Below are 26,289 nucleotides of genomic sequence, written 5' to 3'. Positions count from 1 at the left end.
AGAGTTAAATCCCACTCCAAAATTCATAGTACCAAACAGTTCTCCTCGTGGCTTCCCCAACACAGCAATAACTGGAGGACTAAGGCTTTCAATGTGACTGCTAAGCTATCTGAAGGATCATAGAATCAACCAGGTCGGAAGAGACCTCCAAGATCATCCAGGCCAATCTATCAACCAGCCCTGTCCAATCAACTAGACCATGGCACTGAGTGCCTCATCCAGGCTTTCCTTGAGCACTCCCAGGGACGACAACTCCACCACCTCCCTGGGCAGCCCATTCCAATGCCAATCACTCTCTCTGCCAACAACTTCCTCCTAACATCCAGCCTATTATCCATGTGTTGTCCAGAGCTGTTTTTCAAAAGCAGGCACAGGCCACCAGAGGTTATATATTTATTGGTGATTGCAGAACACTGAAATTCATTACACTTTCACATCTTACTCTGAGACGTACAAAGCAGCCTCAAGTCTTGATATGGGTCATAAGCTCTATACTGAGTGGCAGATGTCCAGTACCTGTCAGGCTCAAGTTCCTACTCTTGTAAGAACACTGCATCTATAAAACATGGAGATTTTGTTTTTCAGCATGCAGTCATACAGAGCTCCATGTTTCCTTACCTCCAGATGGCACTCAATCCACATCAAGTAATGCACTGAAGACGACATGAAGTTAAAGCAAGGCAGTGTTACACAATTCCCTTTTAATTTCGAGGGACATTAAATAATTCCAGATTCTGGACTCTGCCTGTTGTGCGTGATCCAGAAACTCCCTCTCCCAAAGAGTTCCCACAACCTGGAGGGTAAGCAAACAGGATGGTCTAAGCAGTGCAAGATTTAATCCTTCCACTTCAGCACTGGCAGTGTTTCAGCTGAAGCACTGCTCTCAGTTTTGAACAAGACCTTCCCTGTGTTACTCTAAAGATGTGGGCCACTAAGCAGAGTCTAGAGAAACAGTGATGGTAACTGGAGTGCAGGAAGTCCTTCTGGAGAATAGGAGGCTCCCAGGTGACCTTCCTGTGGCCTTCCAGTATCTGAAGGGGGCCTATAAAAAAGCTGAGGAGGGACTTTTGAGGCTCTCAGGGAGTGTCAGGACTAGGGGGAATGGAGTGAAGCTGGAGATGGGGAGATTCAGAGTGGAGGTGAGGAGGAAGTTGTTGAGCATGAGAGTGGTGAGAGGCTGGAATAGGTTGCCCAGGGAGGTGTTTAAGGCCAGGCTGGATGAGGCTCTGTCCAGCCTGCTCTAGGGTAGGGTTTCCCTGCCCATAGCAAGGGGGTTGGAACTAGATGATTCTTGTGGTCCCTTCCAACCCTGACTGGTTCTATGATTCTATTTTATGATTCCCTGAGGAATCTGAGAGTTGGGGCTGGAGGTGTTCAAGGCTAGGTTGGATGGGGCCTTGAGCAACCTGTTCTGTTGGGAAGTGTCCCTGCCTATGGCAAGGGGTTGGAACTGGATGAGCTTTGAGGTCCATTCCAATTTAAACTGTTCTACGAGTCTATGATTCTATGAATCAGCGCCTCTGAAGATTATACACACACATAGAATCATAGAATCAACCAGGTTGGAAGAGACCTCCAAGATCATCCAGTCCAACCTAGCACCCAGCCCTAGCCAGTCAACTAGACCATGGCACTAAGTGCCTCATCCTGTCTTTTCTTGAAGACCTCCAGGGACGGTGCCTCCACCACCTCCCTGGGCAGCCACATCCATCAAGAACATTTAATTAGGTTTGCCTTTTAGTGCATATACACTGAATGAGCATGTGAAGACCTTTTCCCCAGCTATGGTGCAACTGCTGGGACCAGAACACACTCTGCAAACATTTTTCAAACACACTCAGAAAAAGACTTAATAAACCCCAATTTGTTTCGAGAATAACCAAGTTCAAATAGATTGCACCTCTAAAATAGAGTCCAATCACCTCACTTTTGGATTATTTTTGCTAGAAATTACATTTCTATTTCTTTTAACTACTCATAGAAAATGCCTTTCACAAAATTTAGTGTGCTCCCTTTAATTACACAAGGGAAAGGCTTGACTCACGCCCTCCTAACAGCCACATAAGAATGCTTCTCAAAGAGCACATTCATGTCATTCATATCATAGTATCATCAGGGTTGGAAGAGACCTCACAGATCATCAAGTCCAACCCTTTACCACAGAGCTCAAGGCTAGACCATGGCACCAAGTGCCACGTCCAATCCTGCCTTGAACAGCTCCAGGGACGGCGACTCCACCACCTCCCCGGGCAGCCCATTCCAGTGTCCAATGACTCTCTCAGTGAAGAACTTTCTCCTCACCTCCAGCCTAAATCTCCCCTGGCGCAGCCTGAGGCTGTGTCTTCTATCACATGTATGAATGGCAATACATTACTTTTCTTCTAATAATGTCAGGAAGCCTTTGTTAATGAAGTATACTTTTGATTGTGTCATTAATTAGATGCAGCACCCATTAGGATGCCAGGCAGCTCATGCAGTGATCGCACGTATACAGCACGATACGACCCTTGTACACTCCTCCTCAGCTGTACTTCACAGTATCACAGTATCATCAGGGTTGGAAGAGACCTCACAGATCATCAAGTCCAACCCTTTACCACAGAGCTCAAGGTTAGACCATGGCACCAACTTCCTTGCACAGGTCACTTCAGCTCAACACATCACAAGAGAAAATTCTGGAGGTACATCTGAAGTGGAGCCAAAATATGCAAGGATTTTTGGCTTAATTGCTGAAGTGTGCAACCTTGGAAAATGTAGCTCTATTCCTCGTTGCAAGATCACAGCAACCCACAACCGTACAGTCCTTTGTGATGTGGAATTAAGTTAGTACCTTGCCTTTCTAATTAAGTTCACTGGCATGCCTTTAAAATGCTGGTGGGTAACAGCTGAATATGAGTAGTTCTGTTCAGTTCTAAAATTCCTCTTCATTCCCATTATCCACTGAAATCAATAGCAACATTTAAGCAGTTGATATCTTAATGACTGTCTCTAAGGGGGAAGTAACTGCTCAGAGAACAGAAGTTTCCCACGTGGAACAGATCTGATAATCCATGTGATATGTGACCATTGTGTAGAGCTGGACATCTTCTTTTGTTCAATTATTACACCTTCCTTGGAAGTGCAAATTATTTTCTGCTCTACTCTGCCTTGGCAGTGCTGTGTTTCCACAATTAGTTTCTATGTCTCTACCACGTACAGCAACCTTCAGATGAGACCTTTTGGGAGTATCTGAGGTGCTGAACCACCTTAGCATGTGTGAGTAGAAGAAAGCAGCAGATATCCTTTAGACATCTTTTTCATCTCAAATTTCACAATCGTTTTTTGCCATAACTCAATTTGAGGATTAATCCTTATTTACATAAGCAGAGTCTCTTGGAAAGACAGGATGAGATGGCAAAAACTTTGCAGTCTGTACATAATCAGTGAGAATTCCATTTATTAAAGAGATTGTGTAGTAAGCTTCTTGTAAGGAGTTATTATTGTGTGTCACTTGCTCTTCAACTTTATAAGCTTTTCCCCCTTTTGCTGCCAGATCTCAAACAGGAGATTATATATATGTTTAGTCAACTAATTCTGTGTATTTCTTTCAGCTAAAGAGAACAAGTGTGATGGTTTGGGAGTTACCCCCCCCCCCCCCCCCCCCCCCCCCCCCCCTTATGAAATCACCCAAACTAGACTCAGCCAGCTGGAAATTAAGAAATGAAGCTTTACATTTACAGCTTAGCACAATATACAAGCAGATATTTACAGCTATATATGGACATAGACAAGTTAGAGGTAATACAGAAACACAACACTCCTCCCATAAATCAGAGTCCCCAGGAAGGGCTCCCAACCACCCTCCCACCTTTTTTCCACCCCTCTATCTTGTCCCAGAGTTTGCCTTACATGCAATGTGAGTTTGGAGGATTGGCAAGGGAGGTTAGAAAGCAGAAGGAGTAGTTACACAGAAGAAGCCCAAGGACAAAAGCACAGGCACCAACTGCAACAGAGACCTACACACTTTGACTCTCCTGCTCTGCCTTACCTATGTTTCGTGTTCTTGTTTTTATGCATCTCAGCAAGCCTATGAGTGAAGTAGACATCACCATTTTTTCCTTTTCACAGCCTGTCATCTAATTTTTCTCATTAAAATATTCCAATTTGCCTCAAACTAGCACAACAAATGAGGAGCTACATTACTTTAACTCTGCAGCTAGATACGCTGCTTTCTCTGATGGACTTGTAAAGATTGTTACTATCAATGGTAACCTGATGCACAGATTTTTTTCAGTGCCTCCAGGTTTTGTGGGTTCACATTTTTAATTCCATTTATAATTACAAGGTGTCAAAATTATATTTTGTAACAAAATATAACAACTACCTGAAGGGAGGTTGTAGCCAGGTGGGGGTCAGTCTCTTGTCCTAAGCAAACAGCAACAGAACAGTCTGAAGTTGTGACAGGGAAGGTTTAGGCTGGATGCTAGGAGGAAGTTCTTCCCATAGAGAGTGATTGGCATTGGAATGGGCTGCCCAGGGAGGTGGTGGAGTCACCATTCCTGGAGGTGTTTAAAAAAAAAAGACTAGATGATGCACTTAGTGCCATGGTCCAGTTGATTGGACAGGGCTGGGTCCAAGCTGGGACAGGTTGGGCTAGAAGATCTTGGAGGTCTCTTCCAACCTGGTTGATTCTATGATTCTATGATATGTAACACCATATTAGTCTGTCTTTCTCATATTTTTAGAGTAGCTTTTGTATATAGTTGCCAGGTGGCATCTTAACTATGACATTTTATTTACAAGATCAGTGATGGTTGTAAACCCAACTGTGTTTCTTAGAAACTGCATTGAAAGATGTCTTGACCTTTAAACTAATCTAAAGTAAACAAAATAACTGAGTTTTCCTACAGAGGTGTTATCATGCCATGAAAATTACTGCATAAGCAGCAAGATTCCTAGAACAGGAATGGGAAAAGCCATCTGGATATGGTGCTCAAGGATGTGGAATAGTAGTGGCCTTGGCAGAGTTAGACAATGGTTGGACTTGATGGTCTTCAAAGTCCTTTCCAACTACAGTGGTTTTGTGATTGGATTGACAATGCTGTCAGTCCAGGCACCACATGTTTGTATGCATTATACACAAACACATTCACATCTTTTGCTTTCTATAAAGACCACTCTAGAGAACAAACTTTCTGAATTGAAGTTCATCTCACAGCAGACAATTATAGAATCACAGAATCAACCAGGTTGGAAGAGACCTCCAAGATCATCCAGTCCAACCTAGCACCCAGCCCTATCCAGTCAACTAGACCATGGCACTAAGTGCCTCATCCAGGCTTGTCTTGAACACCTCTAGGGACGGAGACTCCCCCACCTCCCTGGGCAAATTATTTTCTAAGTGGGATGTTTTTCTTTCAATTTGTTCCATTTTATAAATCAACAATAATTTATTAGTGCCTCAAGCTTCTATTCCTAAATCCTGCTTGGACAGAAATTAGTAAACCTTTCCTAAATCAGGATGTCTGGAGCACAAATCCTATGAGAGAGGCTGAGGGAGCTGGGCCTGTTTAGCCTGGAGAAGAGGAGGCTCAGAGGTGATCTTATTACTGTCTACAACTACCTGAAGGGAGGTTGTAGCCAGGTGGGGGTTGGTCTCTTCTCCCAGGCAACCAGCAATAGAACAAGGGGACACAGTCTCAAGTTGTGCCAGGGTAGGTATAGGCTGGATATTAGGAAGAAGTTCTTCCCAGAGAGAGTGATTTGCCATTGGAATGGGCTGCCCAGGGAGGTGGTGGAGGCACCATCCCTGGGGGTCTTCAAGAAAAGCCTGGAGGAGGCACTTAGTGCCATGGTCTAGTTGATTGGTTAGGGCTGGGTGCTAGGTTGGAGTGGATGATCTTGGAGGTCTCTTCCAACCTGGTTGATTCTATGATTCTATGTCTGTCTTGTAAGCTCTGCTCATTATTCTGAATCCATGTCAGGTGTGCTTTTCCCTCTGCAGAAAAGTTTCTGTTTACCTGTATGAATTCTTTGAAGCACAGATGCTTTTCCAAGAAATCCAGAAGTTCTGCTGAAGGCTGAAGAGCTGCTTGCACTGTTCTCTCAATAACAACTCTCCCCAGAGGACTCTCCTGCCAGAGGGCACAGATGCCACAGACTGACCTCAGCTTGTAACCTTCTCAAAGCCTCTCTCAGAAGCTGTACTTGCCCACAAATCCACCGGTACTTAGAAAAGGAATTTGCAAGTATCTACCAGCTCAGTGTAAGACTCTTCTGTCAAGTTGGTGAAGCAAAACCATTGCAAATGTCTCTCAACAGTTTCCTAACCCAGGGAATATCCAGAGGTAGTTCTCAATTGGCATATAATGATTGAAAAATCATGCTAAGAAGTAATCTCCAAACATAAAAACACAATAGCTACAAAAATGATGAGATCTAGTTTCAGTCAATGACTCTGACCTGATCAAGTTCTGTGTCTACCTTCCCCATTTACTAATGAGCAATTCTCTTCACGGGATACATTTTATACAGTCTGTCAGTTAACAAATGTAACAGTAACTCTGATTTCAACTTGTGATGGTTTGCCAGTTCCCCTCCCCACTCTTATGAAATCACCCAGACTAGACTCAGCCAAGCTGGAAATTAAGGAATGGAGCTTTCTATTTACAGCTTAGCACAACCTACAAGCAGATATTTACAATGCATACAGCTAGATACACAAATATACAAGTTAAAGGTAATACAGAAACACAACACTCAGAAATCAGAGTCCCCAGGATGGGCTCCCAACCACCCTTCCACCTCCTTTCCACTCCTCTAGCTTATCCCAGACTTTGCCTTACATGCAAGGTGAGTTTGGAGAATTGGCCAGGGGGGTTAGAAAGCAGAAGGATTAGTTACACAGGCAGTAGGTTAGGGAGAGAAGGGAGGCAGCCTCAGCCAGAGAGAGCAACTCTGTTATCTGTATTTATGTTCTTGTTTTTATACATCTCAGCAAGTCTACGAGTGAAGTAGACATCACCATTACTTCCTTTTCACAGCCTATGATCCAATATCTCTCACTAAAATATTCCAGTTAGCCTCAAACTAGTACACAGCTGTAGATAGTGATGAGAAAGAGGACCAAACCAAGCCACCACCTCCCCTGGCAGCCCATTCCAGTATCCAATGACTCTCTCAGTGAAGAACTTTCTCCTCACCTCAAGCCTAAATTTCCCCTGATGTAGCTTGAGGCTGTGCCCTCTCGTTCTGGTGCTGGCCACCTGAGAGAAGAGAGCAACCTCCCCCTGGCCACAACCACCCCTCCACAGTACTGCTGAAAATGCACTCCACCCCTCAGCCAGATTGTTAATGCAAACCTTAAAAGAATATTGGCCCAAAAATCAGCCCCAGAGAAACACCACCCACAATCTGGCCACTCACTGGATGTCAGCCCACTAACTGCTATTGTCTGAGCCTGTCTGCTTGTTTTTCTACCAACCCTGTAGTCTTCCCATCCAGACAGAATTTCCCCACTTCCACTACAGGCATGCTAAGCAAGACAGCATCAGAAGCCTTACTGAAGTCAAGGTAAAAGACATCCACTGCACTTCCCCCATCCAAGCCATCTCTCTCAGGGAAGGCAATCAAGTTCATTCAGGTTCTGTTTGCTCTTGCTAAGTCCAAACTGGCTGCTCCCAATCAGTGTCTTGGCTTTTATGCAGCTTGCTCCATGATTTTCCTTGTAACCAAGGTTAGGTTGACCAGCCCATTGTGCTCTCAATCCTCCTTCTTGCAAAGCCACAGGAGATTTGCCTTTTTCCAGTCATCAGAGATCACCCCTGATAACCACAACCTTCCAAATATGAAAAATGGCTAGCAGCCTTACATTAATAATGACCAGCTCCTTCAGCACCCTCAGATGTACCCCATGTGGTCCAACAGAGCAGTATGCTCAGTTTGCTTCTGTAGTCCCTGACTTCTCTATCATGGTTAGCATTTTGCTCTCTCTGTGCCACTAAGCTCAGGGAACCTGAGAGGCTTGTAAGCAGACCTTGCTAGTCAGAACTGAGAAACACCAAGCACCCTGGCTTTTTCCACAGCTTTCTTAAGCAGGTCCCCATACCTGTCAAACAATGTGTCCACATTTTCCTTCACCTTTCTTTGTTGTCAAAGTAATTACAGAAGTTTCTCTGGGTGGTGTTAACATCCTTTGCCAATTTCAACTCCAGGTGAGCTTTGATTTCTGAACTCTATTCCCTCATGCCTGGGCAATGCTGTTGTATTGCCTGGCTAGCTTATGCCTGCTTTTATCTTCCAAACGCTCCCTTTTGGTTTTTCGGTTCAGGTAGGTGTTGCCTCTTCATCTAAGCTGCTCCTCTGCTACATGTGCTCAAATTTCAGCTCACTGGACAAGACTGCTATAAGCATGTTGGTTTTGAATATCACAGTGTCTCAGTATCATCAGGGTTGGAAGAGACCTCACAGATCATCAAGTCCAACCCTTTACCACAGAGCTCAAGGCTAGACCATGGCACCAAGTGCCACATCCAACCTTGCCTTGAACAGCTCCAGGGACGGTGACTCCACCACCTCCCCGGGCAGCCCATTCCAGTGTCCAATGACTCTCTCAGTGAAGAACTTTCTCCTCACCTCCAGCCTAAATTTCCCCTGGCATAGCTTGAGGCTGTGTCCTCTCATTCTGGTGCTGGCCACCTGAGAGAAGACAGCAACCTCCTCCTGGCCACAACCACCCTTCAGGGTGCACCATCCTAGTCTCCATTATCCTCCTGTGATGGTTTGGGTGTTACCCACCTCCCACTCTTATGAAATCACCCAGACTAGACTCATATGGATGGAAATTAACAAAGGAAGCTTTGTATTTACAGCTTAGCACAATATCCAAGCAGATATTTAGAATATATGCAGCCATATGCAGAAATACACAAGGTGAAAGTAATACAGAAACACAACAGCCCTCCCAGAAACAATCAGAGTCCCCAGGAGGGTTCCCGACCCAATCTCCCCTTCCTCCTCTCTCTTTCCCTCCCTTCAGAAATAACCAAATCAACCCATGTGTATCTCACGTGATAAATCTGGAGATCTGAGGTGAGATGTCAAAAAAAAAAAAAAAAAAAAAAAAAAAAAGAGGATAAGGAGGTTTGTGATGGTTTGGGCTCTTACCCACCCCCCACACTTTGTATTTGCCCCAGCTAACTCAGAAGGGACTCCAGGAATATAAATGAAGCTATTTATTTTACAAGCAGCACAATATCCAAGCAGCTATTTCCAATATATACAGTTATAAACAGAAATATACAAAGGATAAACAATACAGAAGCACAACTCCCCTCCCAGAAACCTGAGTCCCCAGGAGGGGCTCTCAAACCACCCCTGCACCTTCCCCCTGTCCCTCTCAACCTTACCCCAGTTCCCAGGAAGAATAGAGGTGCAGCCAAGAGGTTAAGAAGGAAGGTTAGTGGCAGTGGAGTTAAGGAGATGTGACTAGGTCTGAAGGCAAAGGCAGAATGAAAGACAAAATGGAGAATATTATCAAATGTTTTCCTTCTTCTTCCCAGAACTCTCAGCGGGTCTGTGAGCGAAGAGACACAACCATGTTTACTTTTTCACTGCCCATTATCTAGCTCTTTTACCAAAACATTCCAGCTTGCTTCAAACTAGCACAAGGTTAGAGGAAAAAGGGTTAGATTGGATTAGAGTTAAGGCAGAGGCAGCCACAGAGACCAGACCGCCAGAAAGAAGGCACAGCCCAAAGTGAAAGCTGGGCAGTGTGTGAGAAGTGAGTGTCTTATCTATATTCTGACCAGCTGCGTTTCTCAGCAGAAGAATGGGTGATAGAGGACACAGGTTGTTTTCTTTCCTTTCTTCTGACAGCTAAGGATTTAATTTCTCTCAGTGAAATACCCCAGTTAGTCTCAAACCAGAACACCTCCATGGCAGTTTTCTGAGAGGATCCTGACAGAGAGGTTTCCCAAACAAGGTAAACTGTGTTTTTCTGAAGCTCTGAATCTCTTTTTATCTTCCTGACTTTGCTTAGGATCTCAGTTCCAAGGTGCTGTAGTCACTGCTGCCAAGGCTTCCCTTGTCCTGTACACTGCCTACTAGTTCCTCCTTGTTTCTGAGTAACAAATCTAGCAGCTGGGTAAAAAAAAAAATTAAAAAGCTCTTGTTGCCCCAGAAAAATCTTTTGGACTGCTTTAAACTCACCAGGTGGCTCCTCCAGACGTCAGAGCAATTTTACATTCCCAAGGGAGCTTAGGCATACAACTTTGAGCTTTTTTTTTCCCTGGATATTTAAGGCTTCATCTACTTCCTCTTTCTGATCAGGTAATTTATAGCAGGTGCCCTCTCAGTATTCCCTGTACTGGTCTCCCCTTCAATCCCAGCCTCGCAGATCACAGTCAGCAAGCTGCTCACTCCAAAGTGGAGGAAAACTCCACTCATTTTCCTTCCTGCTTTGGGGAAAAAAAATCTTGCATTCTTCCCTCACAGCACTTGCTATGAACTATGCCACCCTGTCCCTCTGATCCCAAAGAGATCACAGCTCTGCAACTGCACTATGGATTTCTCTGGTTTGTTTCCTGGACTATGTGCTCACACAGTGCCACATTCTCTTCTCAGGGTAAGTCAGCAAAGCCACCATCACTCAGGCTGTTCCTGGCCAATCTGCCCTTCCCAGCCCTGCTTCACACACCTCTTGGGAGTGTCTCTATCCCCACAGCTTCCCCACTTATGAAGCTCCTTTTATGTTAAGCTGGAACTTAAACACCAATTATGTATAAAACAAACTACTCCTAGTTAACGTGGTAGGCTGTGGAAATAACGAGCAAGAGAGCAGCACTCTCTACATTCCTTGCAAAACCACAAAGTTCAAGGCATTATTTTGCTTAAAAACTCAGCTATGATAAGCTAACAAAATTTCTGGTTTGGCTTTCTGTCTTTGGTTATTACAGAAAGATTATTTTCCCTCCCTCTCTATTTTTTTTTCCTAAGTAGGAATCAACTTTTGCATTCCTATTTGAGGTGCAGCAGTGTTAAATCACTGCCCATCTGCTGCAGAACAGGCAGTCTGCACTGTAGGCTTGAAAGTAATGAATTTATTCACTGAACTATAATGTAAAGCTGTTCTGCATTCTGCTGCAACTACCCAAGTAGAAGAGTCTGAAATGTTATCTAAAACTCAGTCATTTAAACAGAACAGGATTTATTTCTTACACTCTTCACAGATTAATTTTTTGTCATAACCTTGAACAGGGCTGTCCAGCACTGTGACGTCTGTTCTTTCCCTAAGCTGCTACTTAAGTGGTCAGTAAACAGATGTAGAGCTCTATCATTGCCTGGATAGGAGAGCAGAAGCACAGTAAACCGTTTTGTTTATCTGACTGCTTGCAGTGCAGAGCAGGATGCATCTCTTAAATGCTGGAATGCTGACTGAAGATAACCATTTCATGTCTTTTTTAAAACATAAAAGTAGAATCATATCCACAATCCACATCTCTCTTGTAATAGGGGCCCCAGAACTGGATGCAATACTCCAGGTGGGGTCTCAGTAGAGCGAAGTAGAGGGGGAAAATCACCTCCCTCCACCTGCTGGCCACACTTCTGATGCAGCCCAGGATCTGGCTGGCTTTCTGGGCTGCAAGTTGCTGCTGGCTCATGTTGAGCTTCCCATGTACCAGCACCCCCAAGTCCCTCTCCTCAGGGCTGCCCTCCAGACAGTCACTGCCCAGCCTGGATTTGTGCTTGGCATTGCCTCGACCCAGGACCTTGCACTTGAACCTCCTGAGGTTGGCTTGTGCCCACCTGTACAGCCTGTCCAGGACCCTCTGGATGGATCCCTGCCCTCCAGCCTGTCTGCTGCACCACACAGCTTGGTGTCATCACCAAACTTGCTGAGGGTGCACTCAATGCCTCTGTCCATGTAGTTGAATGAAAACATGCTTATGGATCTGCTTATCAGCTTGGAATCAGCTCAGCAGGATATTCTAGCAGGATACATATTACAGACATTTTACAGCACTCTGCTGGATCAGCAACCACACAATAATGCAGATATGCAACTTCTGCCTCAAATACTTATCTATTATTCTCAGATTATCTGAAATGACAGACACAGCTACACTTCAGACTTAATTTTGAACGAGCTATCTTAATCTTGTGTGATGGGTGTGACGGTTTGGGTGTTACCTGCCCCCCCACACTTAAGAAAATCACCCAAACTAGACTCAGCCAAGCTGGAAATTAAGAATGAAGAATGAAGCTTTATGTTGACAGCTTAGCACAATATACAAGCAGGTGTTTACAATATCTACAGCTATATGCAGAAATACACAAGATTAAAAGATGCAATACAGAAACACAACAGCCCTCTCAGAAACAATCTGGACTGGATAGGGCTGGGGAATAGGTTGGACTGGATGATCTTGGAGGTCTCTTCCAAACTGGTTGATTCTATGATTCTATGATTCAAGTACACAATTCTCCCACGGGGTGAGAAGGGGCAGGAGGATGCTCAGAGGGCTTGAGCATCTCTGCTATGAGGACAGACTGAAAGAGCTGGGGCTGTTCATTCTGGAGAAGAGGACACTGTGAGGTGACCTTACTGTGGCCTTCCAGAATCTGATGGAGGCCTACAAAAATGTTGAGGAGGGACCTTTTAGGGTCTCAGAAGTGCCAGGACTAGGGGGAATGGAGCAATGCTGGAGGTGGGGAGATTCAGAGTGGAGGTGAGGAGGAAGTTGTTTAGCATGAGAGTGGTGAGAGGCTGGACTGGGTTGCCCAGGGAGGTGGTTGAGACCTTATCCCTGGAGGTGTTTAAGGCCAGGCTGGATGAGGCTGTGGTCAGCCTGCTCTAGGGTAGGGTGTCCCTGCCCATGTCAGGGGGGTTGGAACTAGATGATCCTTGTGGTCCCTTCCAACACTGACTGACTCTATGATTCTATGATCTTCAAAGGTCCCTTCCAACTTCCACCATTCTGTGCTCCAGGCAAGTCTGTGATTTGATACTCTGAGCAGTCCCAGCCCTGTGTAAGCATGAAAGCGCCAAGATTCCGCATGAGTACAAGTGTATGTTCCTTGGGTAACTGCTCTTACATAGTTCTGACAAGCTGCTGAGAACAAAAGCACCCATTGCTGGTTTTGTGTGTAACCATGTCTGGTGGGTAGGTGTACGTTTCAGGCAAGTTGCTCCATCTCCAATAACCTGACAAGTTCAACATTCAGAAACTTTTGATTTTGCTGAACTTTCTTTCTGTGCAACCAAAAGTGTCACTGTAAGAACCTAACCGTCCCTGCAGCAGGAATTGGCACTGCAGTGATCCAGGCAGAGGGATGTGGAAAACTACCTGAAGGGAGGTTGTAGGCAAGGTGGGGGTTGGTCTCTTGTCCCAGGCAGCCACCAGTAGAACAAGGGGACACAGTCTCAAGTTGTGCCGAGGGAAGTACAGGCTGGATGTTAGGAGGAAGTTGTTGGCAGAGAGAGTGATTGGCATTGGAATGGGCTGCCCAGGGAGGTGGTGGAGTCACAGTCCCTGGAGGTGTGCAGGGAAAGACTGGATGAGGCACTTAGTGCCATGGTTTGTTTGACTGGACAGGGCTGGGTGCTAGGTTGGACTGGGTGATCTTGGAGGTCTCTTCCAACCTGGTTGATTCTATGATTCCATGATTCTAAACAGGAGCTGGAACACTGGAGTCCCAACACTGCGAGGAGGAAAAACCTCCAGCAGACAGCTCCAAACCAAGAACCGACCCACACGCTGCTCCTGGGCGGACACACAACTTGTGGCTAACCTGTCACACCAAAACGGAATCTCACAGTTACTGTTTTGTGGGGTTTAAGGTCATGAAGAGTAATTTCAGGACCAATGTGCTCAACCTGGAGCTTAACGTTTCTCAGACCTGACACCGAGGAACTTTTGCTGTGGGTAAGCCTCCCCCGGCGGCACAGAGATGGCCCGGGAGAGACGAGCGCCCCCAGCCCCACTCCCTCGCTCACCGTGCGGGGGGACGGCGCAGGGAGGGTGGTGGGGACGCCCTTCTCGGGCGGCTGACTGGAAGCCGCTCTGTTCCCCCAGGGGCTGGCCGAAACACCCGGTAGCCACCTCACGCTCGGCAAGGCCCGAGGCTAACGCGGAGCAGGGATGCCCGGTGCCAGCCCCGGCAGCCTGCGCACCCCGCGGGCGCCATGAGCGCTCCGTGACAGCCGCCCCCGCGCAGCAGGGCAGGGCAGGGCCGGGCCGGGCGCGGTGCCCGCCCCACCCTGCCACGCCGCGCAGCACGGCGGTTCCCCGTTCCGGGCCGCAGCGGGATGGCGCCGACGCTCTTGGACCTGGCCCACTGGAGCACCTGGGCAGTGTGCACGGTGATCAAGGTGCCGCAGCTGGCGGCGGTGCTGGCGGCCAGGTCGGCGCGGGGGGTCAGCGTGGGCAGCCTGCTGTTGGAGCTGGCCGGGTAAGGCAGCGGTAGCGGGGCAGGGAGCAGGACTCGGGGACAACACGGAGCCCACCGGTCGCGCCTCTCCTCGGCGGGGCTTCCCTCGGAGGCGGGCGGGGAAGGAGAGGCTAAGGTGCTGGGGAGTTCTTTGCTGCTGCAGTCAGTAAGGAAATCACTTCCTTCCCAGCGCTGGTCACGCAGGAGAGTGTACTGAGTGGCAGCTCGAAGCGGGCGGCGAACAGTCCCTGCTCCCTGGGGTTTTAAACCCACTCCTCCTTCCTCTAACTGCGGGGCAGCCTGCGCCGAAACTGCTGGCGCTTGGCTGCGATGCTGTCACATGCGGATGCCTCGTCCTGCCTTCGCTGGGCGTACAGCCTCTGCGGAGCAGAAACTTGCTGGTTTAAAGCGCTTCCGTGCTCTTGGTTAAAGGGAAATGCCTTTTAAAATTCGCTCAAAACCAACCCAGGCCACCCATGTAGCTGGAGCCAACACCTGCCCTTGGGTCCCAGCCACATATTTAGGCTACTAAATGGTCCGTGTGGCCTGTTGTGCAGGTGATTCTACCAGTTAGACAGGCTTCTCTCACCCCACGAAGCAAAACGTAATCATTCCTTAAGAAAAACACAGCCAATGCCAGACTCCAGAGAGCTGTCATTTGTAATGAGCCTTGTTAAATCCCGCCGGGAGAGGATCGTGTGGAATGAAAAACAGAGAAGCTGTGTGCCCGCACTTGCAGGTGTGGGTACAAGCGCGTCAGAGAAATACCTTGAGCAGCCTTGTCTTTGCCAAACCCAGCGGTGGAGGTGGCCAGAACATTCAGCTAGATGGCTGTCAGCTCTCTACACCACGCTAGAAATGGGATTTTAGTCAGAACAATTACCTCAGGAAAACGGCATGTTGATTCTGAGTGCGGCGGTGTCTCACCTTCTGTTTGGGGCAGAGCTGCTGACCATGGCTGGGTGCTGCAGAGGCTTACATTACAGACACATTTCTGCATGCAGCTGTGCAGACTTCCCATGGTCTCCACTGCTGCCATTCCCTGACTGCATTTCTCCATGGCACTTAAACCCTGTTGTTGCTGTTTACCCTTAATACACCTCAGGTTCTAGTTCTTGTGGGCTACTGTTGCAAACTAGGATAGGTCTACAGTGTCAGTGTGCAGGGACCTGGCAGAGGAGTGACACAGAAGCCTGGTGCTCATGGCAAGGAGCCATAAAATCATAGAATCATAGAGTCATTGAACCACAGAATCCTAGAATCAAGCAGGTTGGAAGAGACACCCAAGATCATCCAGGCCAACCTCTCACCCAGCCCTATACAGTCAACTAGACCATGGCACTAAGTGCCCCATCCAGGCTTTGCTTGAACACCTCCAGGGACGGCGACTCCACCACCTCCCTGGGCAGCCCATTCCAATGCCAATCACTCTCTCTGCCAACAACTTCCTCCTAACATCCAGCCTAGACCTCCCCCAGCACACCTTGAGACTGTGTCCCCTTTGTCTGTTGCTGCTTGCCTGGCAGAAGAGACCAACTCCACCTGGCTACAGCCTCCCTTCAGGGAGTTGTAGACAGCAATGAGATCAGCCCTGAGCCTCCTCTTCTGCAGGCTGCACACCCCCAGCTCCCTCAGCCTCTCCTCACAGGGCTGTGCTCCAGGCCCCTCACCAGGTTCGTCGCCTTCCTCTGGACACATTCCAGTATCTCAACATCTCTCTTGAATTGAGGGGCCCAGAACTGGACACAGCACTCAAGGTGTGGCCTGACCAGTGCTGAGTACAGAGGCAGAATAACCTCCCTTGTCCTACTGGCCACGCTGTTCCTGATCCAAGCCAGGATGCCACTGGCTCTCTTGGCCACCTGGGCACAAGTTTCTCACATGGCAGACAGTTTTCTATGCTGGAAACCCAACAAGCTTTCCTTACTTAAAACTGTGCCCTAAGAGGCCTTTGTGTTTTCTTTGTAGCCTTGAAATTCCTGTCAAACCCCATGGCCTTGCATGAAAGTCAAAGAAAGTAAAGAAAACTTGATAAAAGTTAATTTCCCTTTAGATACTACACTGTGGAATGGTAGGAGGGACAATTGACATTGTTTGGTTCACTTAAGAACAGACTTGGTCTGGGTACTAGTACACAGGCCAGGCTTGTAACAGTGTAGTCTAGGCCACCTGGATGATTTTGACTACTCCTCTAAAACTTGCTTAATGAACCTGAACTGAACTACAAACATAAAGAAAGAAAGAACTTATTGCAGAGATCTGAAGGCAATTACAAAGAGAAGGTGTCTTCTAGGTCTGGAAGCCTTTCTTTCTCATCAGTTGTAAATGAATAAAATTATATCTTACCCACTTGTGAGACAGAAGTGTGGGCAGCTCTCTGCATCTTACTCTATTTGAGGGGTAACAGAAAGAGATCATAGAATCATAGAATCAACCAGGTTGGAAGAGACCTCCAAGATCAACCAGTCCAACCTAGTACCCATCCCTATTCAGTCAACAAGACCGTGGCACTAAGTGCCTCATCCAGTCTTTGATGACAGAATCATCAGGCTTGAACTTTGTCTTCATACTTGTTTGATCACTTAGGCAGTTACACTCATCTGGAGCCTTTTGGTGCAACCAAAACAGTTGAGTTGAGAAGGCGCTGTCCTGTCCCTTCATGCATTCACACTGTTTTGTGTCTTTCTGTTCAGCTTCCTTGTGTTTCTGAGGTACCAGATCTATTATGGTTACCCTCTGCAGACATACCTGGAATATCCCATCATCATTGCACAAGGTAATTGGAAATGTTTTGGAAATACTTGTTCAGCACTTACAAGGCTCTGCGTGTAGGTACAGTGCTCCACTGCAGTGCTGTGAATCCACTGACCAGTTCCTGTCTGGAAGGGGGAAAGAACATCTCAGATATAATGGAATTCTTATTACATTTTATGAAAAGACAATGTCAGGTGAATGAACATCTCAGATATAATTGAAATCTTAATATATTTTATGAAAAGACAATGTCAGGTGAATGAACACCTCAGATATAATTGAAATCTTAATAAATTTTATGAAAAGACAATGTCAGGTGGAGGATAAACATCTCATACATGGAGTTGCAGTGTAAGCTCATCCTTTATCCAGTCATTCCTTGGGAGAGAAGCATTCTAAATACCCCAGACTCTTAAGAGCTTCATTTTTAGAGCTTGCAATGTTTTGAACGTGAATCAAACTTGAGAGGTAAAACCTGCAATAAACATTTTTGTAGGCATGGTGCCAAATGGGAACTGTCTAGGAGTGGATTTGGACCTCTCCTCTCCCTTCTCTGATGAGCAATCTTTTATGTATTTCAGATGTCATTCTCCTTTGGCTTATTCTGCATTTCAGTGGGAACACGAAAGGAGCTTTGTTCTATGCAGTCATGTATCCTTTCAAATTGGGGCATTGTGCTTTATGTAGTTTGTTTGGTCATTCTTTCCATAGCAGCTCTGACAGAATTTGTTTTGTGCTTCCATTGTAAATAATTTTCAGCAGAATTTGTTTTGTGCTACCATTGTAAATAATTTTCAGCAGAATTTGTTTTGTGCTACCACTGTAAATAATTTTCAGCAGAATTTGTTTTGTGCTACCATTGTAAATAATTTTCAGCCACCCCTTGATGTGCATTCCACATTCACATGCTGATTTCTGGGATAGTAGTAAAATCATAGAATCAGTCAGGGTTGGAAGGGACCACAAGAATCATCTAGTTCCAACCCCCTTGCCATGGGCAGGGACACCCTACCCTAGAGCAGGCTGGCCAGAGCCCCATGCAGCCTGGCCTTAAACACCTGCAGGGATGAGCCCTCAACCACCTCCCTGAGCAACCCATTCCAGGCTCTCACCACTCTCATGATCAACAACTTCCTCCTCACCTCCACTCTGAATCTCCCCACCTCCAGCTTTGCTCCATTCCCCCTAGTCCTGTCAAATCTCTACAAGGAGTAAGCTTTATATGTAATGGTGCTGGAGAAGGCCTACAACTGATAAAGCAATAAGACCAATTCTATACTAGAGATGCAAAGTGGAAAAGCTCTTTTTTCCCCCCTTTGATTCCTATCCATGCAGATTGTAGTTGCTGTGAGGAATGCAGCAGTGTTTGGCTTTTTTCTTTCAATAGACTTGGCATGAAATGTCAAGTTTTGTGCTTTGGAGCAGATCTTAAACTGCAGGCAATATTCAACCAGAAACAGTGTGGAAAATAGGAATACTTAGTGTTTCAACCACTCCTTAATACATTTTACATAGATTGTGTAGTCTGTTACAGCTTCAGTAAGATTATTTCCAGATGTTTAAAAAAAAAAAAATCTTAATTCCTCAGGCAGTTTCAAGAGCTTTGGTATCCTTGATTTTTCAGTGCTATGAAACTTAATAAAATGTCAGATTCTGGGGGGGCTGGTACATGCTAACACTGCAGAAGTGGATAATAGACCTGGCTATGGTAAGTGCAGCAAAATGATTTGAATTTGACGTGAAATTACCTTTGCCCTCTGAAAGTCTTTATCAGTGAAATCTCTCATAGAATCATAGAACCAGTCAGGGTTGGAAGGGACCACAAAGATCATCTAGTTGCAGCCCACCCTACCATGGGCAGGGACACCCTACCCCAGAGAAGGCTGGCCAGAACCTCATCCAGCCTGGCTTAAACACCTCCAGCCATGGGGCCTCAACCACCTCCCTGGGCAACCCATTCCAGCCTCTCACCACTCTCATGCTCAACAACTTCCTCCTCACCTCCACTCTCAAGCTCCCCACCTCCAGCTTTGCTCCATTCCCCTTAGTCCTGCCACTCCCTGACAGCCTAAAATGTCTCACCTCAGCTTTTTTGTAGGCCCCCTGCAGATACTGGAAGGCCACACTAAGGTCACCTCGGAGTCTTCTCTTCTTCAGACTGAACAGTCCCAACTCTTTCAATCTGTCCTCATAGTGTGTCCACATTCCTCTTGTAATAGGGGCTCCAGAACTGGATGCAGTACTCCACATGGAGTCTCAGCAGAGCACAGTAGAAGGGGAGAATCATGGAATCATAGAATCAACCAGGTTGGAAGAGACCCCCAAGATCATCCAGTCCAACCTGTCCCCCAGCCCTATCCAATCAAGTAGACCATGAATCACTTCCCTCCACCTGCTGGCCACACTTCTCCTGATGCAGCCCAGGCTCTGGTTGGCTTTCTGGGCTACAAGTGCACTCTTGGTGAAAAAAGATTCATGTTTTCAGTCATCATGTCATAATCGCCACTAATAACCCTTCAACATGGGAGGACCTTATTGCTGTCTACAACTACCTGAGGGGTGGTTGTAGCCAGGAGGAGGTTGCTCTCTTCTCTAAGGTGGCCAGCACCAGAACGAGAGGACACAGCCTCAGGCTGCACCGGGGGAAATTTAGGATGGAGGTGAGGAGAAAGTTCTTCACTGAGAGAGTCATTGGACACTGGAATGGGCTGCCCGGGGAGGTGGTGGAGTCGCCATCCCTGGAGCTGTTCAAGGCAGGATTGGACGTGGCACTTGGTGCCATGGTCTAGCCTTGAGCTCTGTGGTAAAGGGTTGGACTTGATGATCTGTGAGGTCTCTTCCAACCTTGGTGATACTGTGATACTGTGAAAAGAGGATCAGTAAAAGTATTTGAAGTAGGGAATGTTAAATACTTAACAAGATTTTTTTCTCCTTTCCTCTTAGCATTTTGCAATAAAATATGATCTGATAATTCCTTGCACAGGTTAAAGATAGTCTCAGCCCTTCTTATCAGAAGAGACTTAAAACTCAATTGAGATGAACTGCAGTTGCTAATGCAAAAGATGATATAAATAAGGATAAGAGCTTCTAAGCCTAATGCTTACCCTTAACTTCCAAGGGAAATTGTCTAGGCATGGCACAGATATTTGTGTGGAGGTCTCCTCTACCCACTGCCTTTGCAAAATCCCCCTAAAGGATGACAGACTGAGTAGTCTGTTCTGTTCATTATTTTTTTCCCACCAATTGGACTAATTTTCCACACATTCTTGTCAGTTTCCTCATTCTTTTATGGCCTAGTTTGCCAGACATAATGGTAACAGATGGTCTGAATCAAACTTGCTGTTTAGACTAGATCAGTCTCATTTTAGCTAACTTTCATAAACAGTTTTATGCAGCAGGTTGAGAGGCTTTTTTATGTCTTTGCTTCCTATTGTATTTGCCTCTATCAAACATTTGCCAACAGCAGTGGTGCTCTTTGAGCTTCTTTCTGGCCAGTAGCTTAGAAATCAGTCACTTAGAATCATGGAATCAATCAGGGTTGGAAGGGACCACAAGGATCATCTAGTTCCACCCCCTCTGCCATGGGCAGGGACACCCTACCCTAGATGAGGCTTCTGGCAACTTCAGTGTTTTGCTTCACAGTTCCTTAGAAGCTGAAATGCTCAGGTTGCAATAGTTGTAAACTCTAAGTGAAAAAGCTAGCCCTGTTTTTTGATAACTTACATGCTAACAGCCATAAGCTAAACATTCAGCTAAGACAATGGCTGAATCAAGAGTTCTGTCTCTTTTTTGTACCTGCCTTTCAGAATCTCTGCACATTCATCAGTGCAGCCAGTAAGGTGGCTCAGCTGCGGTGCCTCTGGCAGACAAAAGAGTCTGGACAAGTGAGCGCCTTGACCTGGACTATGTCTGCATATACCTGCGCAAGTAAGACATGGGCAGCTTGGTGCAAAACACTGAGTTTTCCTTCTTTAAAGGCCCATCTCCTCCTAGTGCCTCTTTGACTAAGCCTTCACTCAGTCATAGTAGGTAAAAATCCTCACCTAATACAGTTTCCCTTACTGCTGACTTCTGAAACTCGGATACCACACAGTCTCTTGAGATCAGATTTTATCATTGACGCAACCTCTGCCACAGTGACACTCTTGACTTAGAAATCATGCAAATATGGTCAAGGTAACCTGGTACAGTTGAAATAGCTGAGTGTCTTTATGAAGAAAAGATTTCAGTGTTCTAGTAGGTAATTAAGTCATGCAAAGGTGCTAGATTTTAAGTTAAACAAGCAGACAATGCTTATCTAAGTCATCCTGGATTATGAATGAATATACACTTAATGCTAAATATCTTTATGACTACATGAGAATACATTTCTCAACAGAGGAGAAATTAAGAATGTACCAAGAGCAGTGATCTTTGCAGTCTATGTGTTAATTACCAACTGGTCTGCATGAACAGTTTTACTACAGCCATTTGTCAGAAGTGTCTTTGTCATATTCACAAAACTTCTTTAAAATAGCCTTACTATCAACTAAGGATCTATTTCCCTGTGAAACAAATGTTTTTAAGTCAGTAATGAGAAGCTGTGGTATGTTGGCTGAATGATGGCAACAAACTTTGTATCTGGTTTTATAGTCTGCTGCAAATGAGAAATAATTAATGTTTAAATTTGCTGTGGGAAGGAAAGTTGAATTCCTCAGATCTGCAGAAGGCTACAAGTGTGCATGCGAGTTCACAATGGTTAAGTCATGCTAGCTTGATTGTGGGTGTAGCTTGCTATCAACTGCTGAAGGAGGAGGCTGAGTAGAAAGAGAAGCAGTAAACCACAGCCAGTCCAATATTAGAGTTAGATAGATACAGATCTAAAAATTCTATCAGTGATTTTCCAATTTAAAAAGACCCTTAACACAGTGTCACTCAGCCTTGAAAGCCTCTTCTATGAAGATAAAAGGGAGTGGATGCACTAAGAGTGGCAGTGTCTACACAATGTATATTTTCATGCACGATTAGCCACCATTTCAAACCAGGTATTTCATCACATTCTGAACATATAAATGTGTCCTATGTAGTCCACTAATCACAATTCATTCATATTACAGCCAGAATATTTACAACTGTAATGACTACGAATGATCTTGTAGGTGAGTAAAGCACGGTATAAATGTGTCACACGTAGTCCACTAATCACAATTCATTCCATTTACAGCAAGAGTATTTATAACTGTAATGACTACAAATGATCTTAGAATCATAGAATCAACCAGGTTGGAAGAGACCTCACAGATCATCCAGTCCAACCTAGCACCCATCCCTAGCCAGTCAACCAGACCATGGCACTAAGTGCCTCATCTAGGCTTTTCTTGAACACCTCTAGGGACGGTGACTCCACCACCTTCTTGGGCAGCCCATTCCAATGGCACTTGTAGGTGAGTAAAGCATGGGACGCTCCACCTTTGCAAGGAACTTCAAGGCAAGGTTGGACGTGGCACTTGGTGCCATGGTCTAGCCTTGAGCTCTGTGGTAAAGGGTTGGACTTGATGATCTGTGAGGTCTCTTCCAACCCTGATGATACTGTGATACTGTGAACAGCTGCCATGGTAGTTTTCAGCTGCTGTGTAAAAGCACTTGCCTGGTCTCAGAAGAAGAAGCCATGAACCTGGTGGGTTAACACAGTGAGGGAAGGAGTTGCTGTTAAAAAAGTAGTAGAGGGTTACAAGTCAGTCAAATACCTGGAGAAAAATAAAAGCACCTGCTTATGCTTATCACATGGTGACAAACAGTCCCAAATCAGTTTCTTTCAAAAGGCAAAAGCACTAAGAAAAGTTATGAAGATACCAGAATAAAGCATTTAAAATCTTTAAATACATTAAGTAAAACAGAACTGCAAAATTCTGTAATAATCGGGTGATGGATTTTCACTGTTGAGTTTCCTTTTCTTATTTTGGAGTTTGTGGATTAAAAAAACACTATTCTAGAGAACTGAGGTTCAGCTTATTAAATGAGCAGTTTTAATCACAACATGCAGAATATTTATGTTGGGCTGAAAATGAAATGGTAGGCTGGTAAGGCACTCACAAAGCCCTGCCTTCGAATATATAATTTCAAGCTTGATTCCTTTATAAAGCTGTTTATTAAGCATCGTTTTACCAGCCCTGTGAAAATGAAAGAACTAAGGGGTGCAGTAAATTTTAAATAGCTCAAAAATCAAGACAACATCACATTGTGCTGGAATGTGTCCAGGGAAAGGCGACGAAGCTGGATCCTGGCCTTAAACACTTCCAGGGGTGGGGCCTCAACTGCCTCCCTGGGCAACCCGTTCCAGGCTCTCACCACTCATGGTGAAGAACATCCTCCTCACCTCCACTCTGAACCTACCCACTTTCAGCTTTGCTCCCTGAGAGCCTAAAAAGTCCCTCCTCAGCTTTTTTGTAGGCCCCTTTCAGATATTGGAAAGCCACAAGAAGGTCACCTGGGAGCCTCCTCTTCTGCAGCCTGCACAGCCCCAACTCTTTCAGTCTGTCCTCATAGCAGAGCTGCTGCAGCCCTCTGAGCATCCTTGTGGCCCTTCTCTGGACATGCTCCAGCACATCTGCATCCTTCTTGTAATAGGGGCTCCAGAACTGGATGCAGTACTCCAGGTAGAGGGGGAGAATCACCTCCCTGGCCCTGCTGGCCACACTTCTCCTGCTGCAGCCCAGTCTCTGCTTGGCTTTTTGGGCTGCAAGTGCACACTGCTGGCTCCTGTTGAGCTTCTTGTCCAGCAGCACCCCCAAGTCCCTCTCCTCAGGGCTGCTCTCCAGGCACTCACTGCCCAGCCTGGATTTGTGCTTAGGATTGGCTCGACCCAAATGCAGGACCTTGCACTTAGACAAATATTGATACGGTGCTGCTATAATGGAAAATGTTCACAGTTACCTTCTAGTATTGAAAGCTTTGGCATGGTTGTCCTGGTTTTGTACACATGCATGAAACTCTCAAATACCACCTTTCTGAAACAAGTTTTCTGTTTCTGTGAATGTTCCAGGTACCAACTGGAATATTAGATACACATCTGCTTTAAATTGTGGTCTCACAGGTAGAGATACTGTGCTTATTTTGGATTCTAAACTATCTGAAAGTTAATCAAGCTTCTTCTTCCTCAGTCATCAGATTTCCCCTCATTAAAATCTGACAGATACAAGTATTTCCTGTCTCTCTGAAGCCTAACCTTAACAGATGGCAGTAGGAAATAACCCTTTTATTATAAACATCACATGCAACTAGAAAGGACACGTAAGCTGTGGCCCCAGAGTTTAATTTTAGGTGTAAATACGAATTTATGTATTTATACATCAAGCAGCTACTCCTGGTTTCATCATAAAGGAAGCAAAATGTAGTGCATTATTTTCCAGTATCATTTGCAACAGCTAAATGCTTTTCTCTGCTCTACTTACCTTGAGAATTTTTGGGTTGCTGAATATGGTAATTTAAACTAATAGAATAAACAGAGTTGCAGAGTGGGAACCAGGCTGTTTTTGTACACTACTTAAGGTTTACAAAATGATGTGTCTTCTGAGCACTGTGTCCAGTTCTGGGCTCCTCAATTCAAGAGAGATGTTGAGATACTGGAAGGTATCCAGAGAAGGGTGGTGAAGCTGGTGAGAGGCCTGGAACACAGCCCTGTGAGGAGAGGCTGAGGGAGCTGGGGGTGTGCAGCCTGCAGAAGAGGAGGCTCAGGGCAGACCTCATTGCTGTCTACAACTCCCTGAAGGGAGGCTGTAGCCAGGTGGAGTTGGTCTCTTCTCCTAGGCAAGCAGCAACAGAAGAAGGGGACAGAGTCTCAAGTTGTGGTGGGGGAGGTCTGGGCTGGATATTAGGAGGAAGTTGTTGTCAGAGAGAGTGATTGGCATTGGAATGGGCTGCCCAGGGAGGTGGTGGAGTCGCTGTTGCTGGAGGTGTTGAAGCAAAGCCTGGCTGAGGCACTTAGTGCCAAGGTCTGGTTGATTGGCCAGGGCTGGGTGCTAGGTTGGAGTGGATGATCGTGGAGGTCTCTTCAAACCTGGTTGATTCTATGAAATGTCAGCAGTTGATTCTTTTGGATTTATGCTTAATGTTTTTGTTTGTTTGCTTGTTTGTTTTTCCTTTTTAGTTCTCATCCGCTTCATAACCATGCTCATTCTCAATATCTGGGTCACAGCCACAATCCTCCACTACAGGAAAACTAAAAAGACTGATTAGAAGACACTCATCAGCACACAACATAGTTACCATCAAAAAAAACCCCAATGCAATTAAACTTAGCAAAGGTTGAGAGGACACTCTCTCTCCTCTCATAAATATAAGATTTATTAATACAGTCATGCTTATTTTCTCTTAGGAAATAATTCTGATAAGATAGTAAATGTAAGCAGCATATTTTTTTATTGGTCATTTAAAGACAAGTTTCACTGATATCACATTTTCTCTGGACTTTGAAGCTAAATGAACAAGGTATTTAGCATTTAGATGTTCATATCGTATCACTTCGGTACGTTCTGGTTACACATAGGCGATTTTCTCCAGTGACACAAGAGCAGTTTTGCACCAACATACAAACTTCCTGCATCTGCTGCCAGTCTGAAATACAACAACAGATGTTTGTCTTCTTGCAAGCAACTTAACTCGTTAGACGTGACCTCTCTGTATTTTAGGATGAAGAAAATCTGAGTCAAGGCCCAATTCAGAGTAAGGTTCTAAATGTGTTTTACTAAGTCACACATCCAGTTGGGATTGTAGCACTTACATGCAACACCTAAATAGTACAATTTATACAGCTGATACAGGATACCCATGGTCACTTTCTTCAATAGACCCACTTTTTAGTAGATGAGAGTAAAAAAACTCTCCTATGAATTCTTCTTTTTCAACCTGAGCTCTCATTCACTGAATATACTGTTTTATGAACAGCAGAGACTACAAGGTATAAGAATTAATGACACTTTGAGCAACAGTTAAACTGAAATTGTGTTGAAACAGAAGTTACCTGAATCAATATCCAGAATCTCCAAATGCAGTCTGTATGCCAGTGACCTGTTTACATGTACAGCTTGAGGCATGGCAGCAGACTCATCTCCAGTGGTTTTCATTTTTTTTTGATGATCCTGCTTTGTT

General features: G+C 45.4%; 1 protein-coding gene across 1 annotated transcript; it reads left to right on the top strand.

Moving 5' to 3' along the window:
* The first annotated feature begins 14,270 nt into the window (after positions 1-14,270).
* On the top strand, positions 14,271-25,469 carry SLC66A3 (solute carrier family 66 member 3). The gene is made up of 7 exons (XM_064146454.1): positions 14,271-14,430; positions 17,103-17,185; positions 17,745-17,814; positions 18,814-18,871; positions 20,970-21,090; positions 22,260-22,301; positions 25,289-25,469. The coding sequence occupies exons 1-7, from the start codon at positions 14,288-14,290 to the stop codon at positions 25,375-25,377; spliced, it is 606 nt and encodes a 201-aa protein (XP_064002524.1). The 5' UTR covers positions 14,271-14,287; the 3' UTR covers positions 25,378-25,469.
* Positions 25,470-26,289: the final 820 nt, after the last annotated feature.

This window comes from Pogoniulus pusillus, chromosome 7, assembly GCF_015220805.1.
Source record: "Pogoniulus pusillus isolate bPogPus1 chromosome 7, bPogPus1.pri, whole genome shotgun sequence".
NCBI classification, from domain to species: Eukaryota; Metazoa; Chordata; class Aves; order Piciformes; family Lybiidae; genus Pogoniulus; species Pogoniulus pusillus.
The sequence above is the reverse complement of the archived record's forward strand: the minus strand, read 5'-3'. Positions and strand labels throughout refer to the sequence as shown.